The sequence below is a fragment of the Aplysia californica genome, unplaced genomic scaffold (genome assembly GCF_000002075.1).
Source record: "Aplysia californica isolate F4 #8 unplaced genomic scaffold, AplCal3.0 scaffold00177, whole genome shotgun sequence".
Classification (NCBI taxonomy): Eukaryota; Metazoa; Mollusca; class Gastropoda; order Aplysiida; family Aplysiidae; genus Aplysia; species Aplysia californica.
This window is the reverse complement of record NW_004797447.1, coordinates 1,129,556-1,142,402: the sequence shown is the minus strand read 5'-3', so window position 1 is coordinate 1,142,402 and position 12,847 is coordinate 1,129,556. Positions and strand designations below refer to the sequence as shown.

General features: G+C 38.8%; 1 protein-coding gene across 1 annotated transcript in view; it reads right to left on the bottom strand.

Moving 5' to 3' along the window:
- The window catches only part of LOC101860812 (dynein heavy chain domain-containing protein 1), a 115,475-nt gene that overhangs the window by 80,050 nt on the left and 22,578 nt on the right, over positions 1-12,847 (bottom strand). The window contains exons 24-37 of the mRNA XM_035969741.1: positions 12,080-12,241; positions 10,998-11,099; positions 9,893-10,090; positions 8,740-8,910; positions 8,085-8,325; positions 6,164-6,324; positions 5,757-5,891; positions 5,211-5,306; positions 4,439-4,570; positions 3,581-3,809; positions 2,597-2,770; positions 1,613-1,835; positions 738-889; positions 112-300 (exon numbers count right to left, since the gene is read on the bottom strand). Coding sequence (XP_035825634.1) covers positions 112-300; positions 738-889; positions 1,613-1,835; positions 2,597-2,770; positions 3,581-3,809; positions 4,439-4,570; positions 5,211-5,306; positions 5,757-5,891; positions 6,164-6,324; positions 8,085-8,325; positions 8,740-8,910; positions 9,893-10,090; positions 10,998-11,099; positions 12,080-12,241 — 2,365 coding nt within the window. The remainder of the gene's footprint in view (positions 1-111; positions 301-737; positions 890-1,612; positions 1,836-2,596; positions 2,771-3,580; positions 3,810-4,438; positions 4,571-5,210; positions 5,307-5,756; positions 5,892-6,163; positions 6,325-8,084; positions 8,326-8,739; positions 8,911-9,892; positions 10,091-10,997; positions 11,100-12,079; positions 12,242-12,847) is intronic.

Genomic DNA, 12,847 nt, shown 5'->3' with positions numbered 1-12,847 from the left:
TGACAACAAAATGTGAACAGACTAACTACAAAACAAGAAGAAACGTAAAGATTGTAAGATTGTTTAAAAAGAATAATAAAAAAATAATAACTATTAACTATGGAAAAGCACCTTTGGTATCTTTCTTTGCTTTCACAGATGATCTCCGAGCTTGTTTCTGAACGCCACCCGTTGAGGCATTGGCTGAGCTCTCCGTCATCACAGTTTTGGCCCTCAGAATGTTTCGGATGTCCATTCGGAACTTCAAAATCTTGAGCCAGTCAAAGGCAGCATCTGTCACCTGGCTGCTCTCTATCAAGTCTGCAAATGAAAAATTAAAATAAACCAACTTGATTAAAAAAGAGGCAACTTGATAACATGTATTCACAAACAAAGGATGATAAAAATAAGAACACAAAAGGGACTAGTAAGTCAACTTGATTACATGAGTAATCAAGAACAAAAGCTTTAATGAGATTTAACATGAGTTGCAGTCAAAACAGCATGAAGATTTAATATTTCACTGACCATCTCCATTTCCTCCATCTCTTTCCTGTTCTTCTAAATGCAACAGCAACTACACATAACTGGGCATAATTGAAAGCATTTTTCTTAACAGTGTTAAAAGATGTCATATACTGAACACTCAAAAATGAGAGGATGCAAGAGATAATAATATTTCATTTGAGGTATAAAAGAACGAACCAAACAAAATTTTGAAAACTTAAGTAATTTGTCAGAAACATAGAATCACTGACTTTCCATAATGTCCCTGTGATAGATGCTTTGGTTGAGCAATCCAGAGATGAGGAGTCTCAGCCTCTGTCGGTCATTGTCATTGATACGAGCACGGGTCTGGGTCTCCTGTAGAACATCAACCAGCTGGTCCAACTTGGCGCCATGGCTCGACCTACAAATTTTGTAAAAATTCAAATATTTTGGAATAGAAAGTATACAAAACAATTTGAATTTTGGACAAACCTTTAGAAAATAAAAACATAAACAATAATTTGAAATTTGGACCTATCTGTGGTAAGCTTTGTACAAAAGACAAAGAAAATCCACAAAATGATTAGAATTTTACCTACATCCCTTACAATATTAAAGGAAAAAGACCTTTCAGTGTATCACCCACTGTTACATGAAATACATGTGACTCCAGTGACGGTTATTTACGCTGCAAAGCAAAGGTTAAACGGAATTACTCATTATTGGGGGTACTTCAACAATATTCTCCCTTTCAGATAAGCCCAGCAAAGGCTACAGGAAACTTCACTAACAATACTGGAAATCCTCCTAATACCCCACAATAGATTTCAGAACTTTTCTTTCCAAACAAGAGTGTTTCCTAAACAACTATGAGTCACCTAAGTAAACAGCTAGATAAAATGTATTCCTTTTCTTTCTCTCTTTTAAATCTTTCTTTTAATTCTTCTTCTATTTTTCTCCTCCTCTCCTTCTCTTCTTCTTCTTCTTCTTCTTCTTCTTCTTCTTCTTCTTCTTCTTCTTCTTCTTTTTCTTCTTCAGATTGTCTTCAAATCTTCTTCTTCAAATCTTCTTCAGATTTGTCTTATTCTCTTTCTCTCTCTTAACACAACAACGGATAAACATAACATCACACTAGATATCCCACCTGAGCATCCGCAGCTCATCCTTATCCTCTCTCTCCAGTATACGAGTCATCCCTCTCTCCCACATGACAGCCTCGGCCGTGATCACACACTGGACAGGGAACCGGAGCAGCCAGTGCCGGAAGCGAGACTTGATCTCCGAGCTCAGCTCCTCCACTCTCGGTGATGCCGAGTGTCCTCCCAGTCGGGCCAGCTCCTCAAGGATGAGGATAGGTTGTCTTGTTCCTGAAAGAGCACACAAGATCCAGACTAGTCTTCAAGGGTTTCGTTATATTCTTAAATTCTATTTTATTTATTAATTATATTTATTGGGGGGGGGGAGGGAGGTTGTCATAAAAGGTAGTGCGACCCTATTGCCACAAATTTGACAATTTAGGAGGTGGGATGATGCTTCTACCCATCTTGCCTGGTCCAACCCATATTATAAGCGATAATACATTCCAGCACAAAGGTAAGGACACTCTACATTGATGATCCTCTGGCACCCCTCCCTCTGAATTCCCCTGTCCAAGACTGAAAAGGTCTGAGATAGGCTTTTTTTCTGGCTCCATCGCCATTCTGTCATAAAGTATCTCATTTCCATAGGCGCATCTATAGCTCACTTGCTGTCATATTGGACTACAGTGCAGCCAACCTTGGCTCGAATACACATAGGTGATAGGTGTCTTTTAGAACTTGAGTTCTCATTAATCTCATCTCGATCCACTTGGCTCAGTCTTATTCGAAGGAAGATGATAAATTTGGAGATCCTATTTCTTAACAGAAAGAAATCCCATCTATATTCTGAGAGCAAGCACTCTGTGTCTTGCTATTTTGAGCCTACGATGCAGTTAACTAGAGTGAAATACTGTTCGCTGCATTTACGTATGCTGCATGTCACCAATGCTTATCTAGTCTGCTGCATTCCGAAGTGCAGCACTATTCCATTGACCAAATTAACCAAACAGATTTTGTTAGGGCATTGAACCTCGCCATGTGACTCCCACCTTCTTCCATCCTGGCCTGCACACAAGCCTGCATGAGGATGGACATGGTGTTCTTGAGAATGTCGTTGATGTTGAGCAGCCAGTTTGTAGCCAGTGGCATGGCCTTGACCCTGGTGTACAGAGGTAACTCTTCACCACAGGACCCATGGATACTGACAACTTCCAGTTTGTCACCTGTCGAAGAGAACAACACAGTTTGCACAAAACAGAGCTATTAGCAAGACAACTACACATGCCCTTCTCTTATAGTGAACCAAACTCAAAGTAAAAATTGTGTCATGATGTGGTAGAATCAAGCGCTTGTCAAAATTCTAGGCATGTGAAGTTTTTGGTTTCATCTAAAAGCTTGTTCATTTGTCTCGCTTTCTATGAAAAAAAACCCCAATATATCTTGCATAAAGGTTGAGATATTTGCACTTGAAGAAGGTGAGGGTCGCCTGGTTTCAAAGGCAAAAAAGGGCGAGAGGTTCTAAAGTTTTGCAACTTCTAAAGCTTGAAAATCCTTGGAAACTGCAACTGTACATCTTTTGTGCATTTAATCAACCTTCTTCAGTAAAATATACAGAAAAATGTATTTTAACTTGGCCGTAAAAGGTGCTGAGCTAAAAACAAGAATTCAATAAAAATTGCAAAACAGAAAGAAAAATGGCAGTTTCTTCGATTGTATTATTTTGATGAGCACCTTATTTCACCATGATGTCTCACAAATACTTTGACATATCATTGTCATCAGTTGATCATCAACCCTGATCTTGTTATGATTCAGTTATGAAATAGAAATTTTTAAAATTCTTAACCTGCAAAATTACACTAGTATACATCTGACTCTTTAGCTCTCTGTTGTTCATTCCACGGCAGAGAATTTAAAACAAAAAGATATATACTTTTACAACTGACAAATATGACCTGTCGTGTTAACAAGGAATTTGATCGATAAAAATCAAAATAACTGTAATGATCATGCTGGGAAGTCAATTTTCTTACTGTTCAGGGCAAAATCCAGTTGAGAGTTGAGGCCACCCATTCCAGGAGGGAGAGCAAATGTGAGGTTCTGTATGGTAGGGAAACACTTTCTCACATAGGGTAACAGAGCCTGTGGGTTGCGAGACACACCCAGGAGGTCGACAATCTCCAAGTTGCTAAGAAAGTACAAGCGTGGGAAGTTTGACCTTGACCTCTCTATGTAAGCCTCAAGGTCCCTCAAGATTTCCTCCTGCAAGGTATTTAAAAAAAAAATAGAAAACAATAACAGAATTTTAAAGATTTGGTTGAAAGATTAAGCATTGCCATTTCACCAACTCACATCTTTCAATGAATGTACAAACTCAAATTTTAACAGTCTGATGATTTGATGATGAAAGAGGCATACACACTTCATGGTCAACCATATCCAATGTATTCAAGGTTTAAAACAATGAATAGATACAATCTCCAAAACAAGCCTTGGGCAAATTCATAAAGCATATTACTTTGATGAAAAGGAAGTGTCATTGCTTATCAGTGAAAATATGCAAGCAGCATAAAGCTTTTCATGGGACTTTTTTCCACTCATTTTCATTTAAGAGAACAGCAAGTACCAAGGACTAAATATTTTACGTTCAAAAATTTTATTTACTATTTGTTTCTGGAGCAGTTCATCCCCATTGTTGTATTTTCTTTCTAAATAAAATAAGCTTAGTACAGGAATTAACAATTTGAATTTTCCCTTTTCAGCTAGGCAAACATTAGTAGTCATGTCACAGAGAACTGTTTCATAAGAATGAGTAACACTGCAGGATGACACACAATGCAAGATTTAAAAAAAAAAAAAAAAAAAACAACCCAAAAAAACAATTTACAAACCTGTTCTCTGGTTAGAGAAAGCAGCAAAGCTTTCAAATTGTCCCCCTGCAGCAAACGATACCCCTTGTCACCACGGCGACGGTTCACAACAGATAAACATTTGGAGTCGTTTGACACAACCCTCATCCAGTCCTGGAAGGCAATTTTTGATTGTTTAGTTTCATGATCTAAAATTGTTTTTATAAAAAGAATAATAGCCTGACAATTCTCTTTCAAAGAAGGTTCAAATATTTAGTACATTATATGTCTTTTTCCTTTGTTCAGATTAATAATGATTATTCTCTGCATGGCTTGACAAATACAACAATGTTAACATTGATGATGTGTTTCATTGACATTCTATAACATTGCCTTGTGTTTATATGGTAATGAGATCCAGTCCATGGGTTAAAGCTTTTCAAAATGTCTAATTTATACCTGGAAAGGATGGACTGAGCTGAGGGAGGGAGTAAGTAAGTGTACAAGTCAGAGGGGACCAAAAAAAGAGTAATATCAGGAAGAAGAGAGGGAGGGAGGGAGGGAGAGAAAAATTGTGAGAGAGGGAGGGAGAGAGAGAGAGAGAGAGGGAGAGAAAGAGAGAGAGAGAGAGAGAGAGAGAGAGAGAGAGAGAGAGAGAGAGAGAGAAAGAGAGAAAGAGAATGTGACATGTCAATATGAAGCAAATGTATGAAAATTTTGTATCGCAGGAACTGGAGGAAAGCACATTGACTTTTTTTTCTAATGGAAAGTCAAATAAAGTATATTTCATCTTACTACATCTCATCTATCTTACCTTGAACTTTGTGTGAATGGCTTCAAATTTGAAGGCTTGTTGAGAGAACTTGCGATAGAGTTCAGCCCTCTCAAATATTTTCAAAAGGTAAAGCCACTGCAAAGGACAAAGATTTTTACAATCAAGACTATGTTCAGTTCATCGTGGTAAAACATAGGAGAGCTGTCATTCTTTATATGCAAAATCAGAACAACTGTTCCCCTAAACCTGGCACAAAAAGTTTGTTTGTTTTTTCATAGGAATGGAAGACGACAGAACAGGAAAATGAATTTCTACCAACATCAAACAGTCAGCAATACTTGTAATGATACACATGATAATGAAAGTACAATTATGACAGCTATCTTCCATTTTTCCTGAGCCCATATGTGCTCACAATAAAGATGTAGTGATCCCAACATTTCTAGCAAAAAAAGGCAGCAAGCTCTTTGTTCTACCCTCTGTATAACCAGCAAAGTGTGGTTTGAATATTAAGAAAACGGACAGCAAGATAAAGTTCTCCCAAACTCAAACACTAAGACATCACAATGAAGTGTCTATTCCTACCTTCTTCTGGCACTCCACCCACTGGTCAGCGATCTCCTCAATCTCCCTCAGAGCCTGGCACCAGTACTCTACCTGGCTCTTGATGTCCCCGACGTACGGAGAAGCCAACATGGCATCCACAGTGCAGCGAGCATCCTGAAAAAAAACAGGCAGTTAGTTTTAGGATGACGATCGAAACAATAAAACTTTGTTGTTCAAAGGCATGAGGGGGGGGGGGGGGGGGTTTGTCTTGCAAGAAGCATACTTATGGACCACAAGTGCTGAAGGAAGTCAGTAAAGGTGATGATTCCCACTTAGACATCACAAACACTCATGACATACATGGGGGGGGGGGGGGGGGGTGGGGAGGGGGAGAAGGGGGGAGGGGGGGGGTAGGCAGGTGTCATTACATCAGATGCACAGCTTACCTCTAACAGATACTTCAGGTCCTCCACCTCAATCAGCACGTAGAAGTCATCATTGGCAACCTCCAGGCCTTTCTGAGCCCCAGCCATTGCAGCAGCCCGCTCTTGTCGGTAGCGCTCCAACTTTGTTGGCCGCTTGCCTGAACCTCCACGCTTGGCAGGTTCTGGGGGCAAAAGCAAATAAATGTGAAAACGAATATACCTCACAAGTATTCAAATATAAAGCTTGTATTAAGAAAAACTGACTGTAATTCCCCGACCACAGTGACTTTTTGCTTTACTTTTGTTATAGTTTCAAAAAGAGTTTAAACACTAAACCATACACAAATCTGTGTGAGCCCAACATACAAGAGCAGTTGGGGCACATGAGAGGTAGACAACGAGAGGGAAAAAAAGAAATCTTTACGTCAGGAGGGCAAATATAATAACAGCAAACAGAGGAATGGGCTTTTTGATTTGTCATCTTTTTAAAACACTTTATGAAACAACCTGAATACAATTTCTGCTGTATAAAAAAATACACCAAGGGGATTGAGTTCCTCAACAGGAAAAGCTTTTGCCAGTAAACCCCGAGGACTGGAAATCAAGCTCTACCAATATCGAGTTTTTTCTTTATGTTTTTTACACCCCTTGATCATAGGGTACCTATGATTGAGCGCCGAGTCTTCAAAGATTAGGACAAAAAAATTCTGAGGACCCATGCGGAAGGTTTAAATAAATTGGCGGTTTTTTAAAAAAAGAAAAGGGTGGACCCTCTCGGTCATCGGGACAAGATTCAAATTAATTCCTATCCAAAACTGAAACCACTCTAAGTACAAAGAGTACCTTCGAAAACAGCACGCGGCTGCCTGCTAGGCAAGGGATGATTTTACGTTCTTTGTTAGAAAAACAGCCATGAACGTAAAAACCAACTGCACTGTGAGATAAAGATCTTAAAATCAGTAACCAAGAAGGGATATGCAGAAGAAAAGTAAAATATAGTAAAGTGTGGTCCTATCATCAAGAATAAACCTTGAGGCTAAATCAGTACCTATATATAAATACCTAGTATCAATATCAAACTGTCTTTGCGGTCCCCCATTGTGGAATGCTAGGGGACGGCACAGTATAAGTAGATCTAAGCAGCGCTAGGGAACTTCACAGTCCCATAGTGGGTAGCGCTAGCAGTCCCCCAAAGAACTTCCATAAACAAATAGTGTCACGACAGTAGAATCAGGCAATTGTCAATTTAAGGGCATAGAGGGTTATTAGTATCAACTTAAAGCTTATTCATTTGTCTAGTTTTTGACGAACAAAAAATACCCAACCACCTTGAGCAGAAGGCAAGATAGTTGTGATCCAAGGAGGTAGTGGGTGATTAGTGTCAGAGGTAAAATTAAAGAGAAAACGGCTATCAAAGTGTGGTGACTTCTAAAGCTTGAGTGGCCTTGAAAACTGTAAATTTACATCTTTTTTGAGCCTGTGATAAACTTTTTTCCAGTAAAATCCACACAGAAATGTGCTTCTAACTCTTTATCTTTGTAGGGATTTTTCCACTCTGCCGGGGCCGAGAGACATATACTTAACAAAAGTGGTCATTAAATTTTTTTTAATGAACTTACTCTAATAGTTTTTCATCTAATGAAAGAACTCCAGGTACAAGAGACTCGTTTTTCAACAACTGCTGAAAATTCATACAATATCAAAGTTGTTGTTTAGGTATGTACCCAAGCAGATCTGACCGTGAGCCGCTGGGAGCAGCTTGCAGAAGATAAAGAGTAGAATAGACTTAAAAGTTGGTGAGTTAAAACTAAAAAAAAGTCAAAACAAATTACCCAGAGAGCATAAAAATGTGGGTTTCTTCTATTTCATTATTTTGACAACCACCTGATTTCACCACAGTGCCAATAATTATTAACTGTCTGGTTGGGTTCAAACAACATACCTTTGGTAAACATGCTGTCAGGAATATGTTTTGCCAGTTTGAACTGCCTGTCATGCCAGAACTTGGTGATGCGATTCAGCCTCTGCTCCAGGTCATACTCTGCGAGAGCGCTCAGGTATGTGGCAGTGACCAGCTCCGCATGGTCTGACAGATTGTAAGACATCAGCTCAGCCACTGTGAACTGATGACTGGGGTCAAACGGCTCATTCAGCCCCAGAAATATGGCATGCCAATGTCTTTCCTGTAACAAAAGTGTATACATGTAATAGAGTCACATTTTTTGTTATTTTTCACTGAATGGTGAAGGTCTTCTAAAAAATGCGCAAGACTTGAAAGCTGAAAGCAGAATTCTTAAAATGATCTGTTAGATCACAGCAGTCCAACATCACTTTACTTATTTCTGTACCCAGAACTTGTAAATATAATGAATAATACAATGGTATCTAAAAAGATTTTGTAAACATTTGAATACCCATTACTTTCACTTTCAATGATTCCAAGTTTAGGCAAATACAGCAAAGTACATTTGCATAAATTCTAAAGGCACAAAATGTGATGTCATATCATTATTCATAGATGGCTTATAACTTTTTTAAAAAATTCATAAGGTATAGTATAAAATGAGATGAAATATTAACTCTGTTTTCTCTCTCACCCTGAGAGCATCGTTGGCCAGTTTGTGCAAGATGGGAAGATCTTTCCGAAAATCTTGCAGCTGTCGGTACCAGGCTGTGAGCACGGAGTCCCCATGTCCCACAAGAGGCTTGAGCTGGGAGGCTGCCGACTGCCATTCAATCACTTTCTCCAGGGCTTTCTTGATGTTGATCTGGAATAGGTAATAGTATGAATTTTTAGTGCCTTTTTCAAAATTCTTAAGTTTTTTGAGAAGCCGGATATTTTCTGAGTTTCGAATCAATCTCAAACAGTAGGACCCAGTAAAGTACAGAGAGAAACTCCAAAACTTCTCGAAAGGCCAAGTTCATTAACGCCCTATTGGGAATTTCTATTTTGAACGGCAGTCATCTATGCCACAGCATAGCATGATATAAACTGAGTAAAAAAAGTTCCAAAGTTGATCTATTCACTCATGGCCATAAACAAGAAGGGGGAGGGAGGTGAATGATGGCAGCGCCTCCTGATCTGAAAGGAACGGCATCAGGCTCATCATTGAGAGACCACAGGCCCAATAACCTGCTCTCCCAAGTAAAAAATTTGTCCCCTTCAGAAAAGTACTTATATCTTAAGTTCCTCCCAACTAAATGTACTGGTCACCATAACGAAAGCCCCCCTACCCCGTTTTTTCATTTAGACTCTTTAACTCTTGCTCAGAGACATCCCAAGGACCATCCATTTAAAAGCTGTCCCATCTACATTGCTTGATACTGTTATTGAACCTATGTTCCCTTATAAATCAGCCTCTACTTTAGAAACTCAAAATAGGAAAAAGACTTTCAAACAAAATGAGAAAATCTTGGGAGAAACAAAATAAAAGAACCAATCCATCAGTCATTGAGAGCCAAACTCACATATCATGACTTTTGTGTAAACGGTTTAGTTGTGGAGCCAAGATTTATTTCTTTAATTTAAAAATATTATGAGCACCTACTGAAGTCTTTCATTGCTGCAATTACAATCATCAAAGCCCTTTTTTTTCACTTTTATTGTGTCAAAATCTAAACTTTAATCCATATTTTTTTTCTCCAGTTTTCCTGCAAACTATCTCAAAATAATTTGGTTACTAGATAGTTTTGAACTGTACACCACCAGCTAACTGATACTGTATAGTGTGAAACAGTAGCCAAACCCACCTTCTTGAAGAGCATTTGTTTCCAGTCTTTGATGGTGTGTGTGGAGACCTCCACATACTTCCACAGCTCCTGTCTCACGTCCATCTTCATAATCATCTCATTGAGGAACTTGAGGCTGTATGGCTCCCCTAGGATTGCCTCACGCCACTGGCTAGCCTCCTGAAGCTGAGTCTGAGTGCTGAAGAACTTCTCTCGAATCTGAACACACAGTTGTTTAGTTAGTTTTTAAAGAATTTACGGCACTTGAAACACAATAAGGTCATATAAGTGCCGAAGATTAGAGGGATACAAGAGAATAACAAACACAATAAAAAAGAGGAGAGATCAAGACAATAGATGTTTGATAGGAAAGAAGAAGCAACCACACTAGTGCACCCGCAAACCATCCGCTCACAATTGTTTGAGTTGAGAGAAACACATCAACACAGTTATGACCATTTAGAGTAAGGATGAAAGCAAGAATGACGGACAGAAACAACTGAGAGAAAGAAAAGGGAGGGAACTATAACCGTCTCCAACCACCCCCTGAACAAAAAACTATATTTTGATTTATTGTAAGAGTTTGAATAGTTTTTTGTTTTTTTTTATAGTAGTGGATTTTACGGCGCTCGCAACTGCATAAGGTCATATGAGCGCCATTGAATAGTTTACTCTCCTCCCCAAAAGCAACAGACAATCACACAATAGATCACTTAGAAGTTTACCTGCTTCACTCAAAATGAGAGTACAAGTAAGAGGAAAAGAAAGTCTCATAACTACACCAGAGCACCACAGAATCCAGTCAAATGTGCAATTTCAGCACAGAAGAATGCTTTTTAGCTAAAATCAATAAGACACACATGCCCTTACCTGCTCAACTCAATGTCGTAATACCAGTTTGCCAGACTATGGAGAGGTAAGGTTAGAGGAAGGCTAAGTCTCATAACTACACACACACACACACACACACACACACACACACACACACACACACACACACACACACACACACACACAACCCACATATCCACACACACCCACACACATGAGCACATTTTTTTAAAAACCATCACAAGTAGAGCGACAGAATAGGTGAAGAGTAAAGGTGAAAGACAGCACCACTCACCACTTTCATGTCTGCCAGGATCTTGAGAGCATTGACCGTGGGGTCCAAAAACATGCCTGTTGTGGCCAGCTCAGACTGCATGGTGGCTTCTTTTCTCAGCCGCTAGAAAACATAACACACACAAATACCGCCATAATTTTTTTTGTTTTTATATCTGCACCTCTGATTGCCAGAACTTTCTACTTCATTTTCCCCATTAACCCCCCCCCCCCCCCCCCCCTATTTTTGTTTACTTTTTTTTTAATATGTGGTAGCCATAGAGCTTTACTTATTCAGCTCTTTAGATCTTTCTGTTTGCCTTAGGTTTTTCATAATTCTGATATCTGATATATATATATATATATATATATATATATATATATATATATATATATATATATATATATATATATATATATTTATATATATATATATACAAATCATAAGTTTGCACCCTAATGAGTTGAATGAAATTAAATAATGAATTGACCAACTTGTAGGGCATGACATAGCCCTTAACTTCACATCAATAATCGTGTATGATTGACAATCAAAAGTGACACCCCTTGTTGTATCAGCACATACATATTTTTGGTTGATATAAAAGTCATGCTTGTGAACGTTATTATTTTCAAAGTCAATTTGAAAAACTTTTATTTTCAAAATCAGACATAACTAATTTAAAACAATATGTTGAAGGAAAATTATTTATCTCAGTCTGCACCAAGTGCTGATACATCAGCACATTTATTCACACCTGTTAACCCTATCCGTACATCATGTTTTACTATCATATCCATACGACGTGGGGAACTCTGTGCCACCACTTTCCAAAGAGGAAATTTACTAGTTAATCCAATCAGTACGCTTTGCATAGCAGTCTGTCAAAATGATTTTTTGAGAAATACTGAAAGTTTCAAAGAGATCTTCGCACTGGAAGTATTCTAAAATGTGAAGAATACAATCCCAGGAGTACAAAATTACTCCAGGGCGTACAGATAGGGTTAAACATATGATGATAATTCATGGCACAGGAACAGTTGAGGATATAAGACAGTAAAGTCAAAGGCACTGAGAAATCAGATTATGTTGCTAGTCATCACCTGGAATGCCTCCTCCAGCTGCTGCATCATGAGCGGCGTCTGTATGTTCACAAACTCTGAGGCATCCTGCATCTGCATGAGGAAGGCTTCCCAGGAGGACCAGACCCTTTCCTCATGCTTCTCCTCCTCATTGGTCAGCTGTCTGTAGCTCATGCGGATTACCTGAGGGAAGGAAAAGAGTGAGCGAACGAGAGAGAAATAAACTAAGAGAATGGATATTCATTTGTTGTAGTTAATGCAGATAATCTGCAGAGGGATGAAGCAAGAGAGGGGTCATAAGACCAAAGAGAAAGAGAGAAGAAGAAGAAAAGGGCAAAGAGAGAGAGAGAGAGAGAGAGAGAGAGAGAGAGAGAGAGAGAGAGAGAGAGAGAGAAAGAGAGAGGGGGAGGAGGAGGGAAGGTACAAAGAGAGAGAGAAAGCCAGAGATAGAGAGACAGAAAGTGAGAGAGACTGTTAAGCTTCCTGGACTGTGACTAGTCTTTCTATGTTTTGGAAAAAGATTTTGCACTCATTTAAGATCGGTGACACGAAATGTGCACTTGGTGCCCTTCAGTCCCATCTATATTGTTCTTTTTATGTTGTACAACGATCTATACATCTATATTGTTCTCTTTATGTTGTACAACGATTTATACGTCTATATTGTTCTTTCTATGTTGTACAACGATCTATACATCTATAGTGTTCTCTTTATGTTGTACAACGGCCAGAATACCATTCACATCTTGTTATGTCAATTGCACACGGGGAAATTCTTTAGAGGGAAAT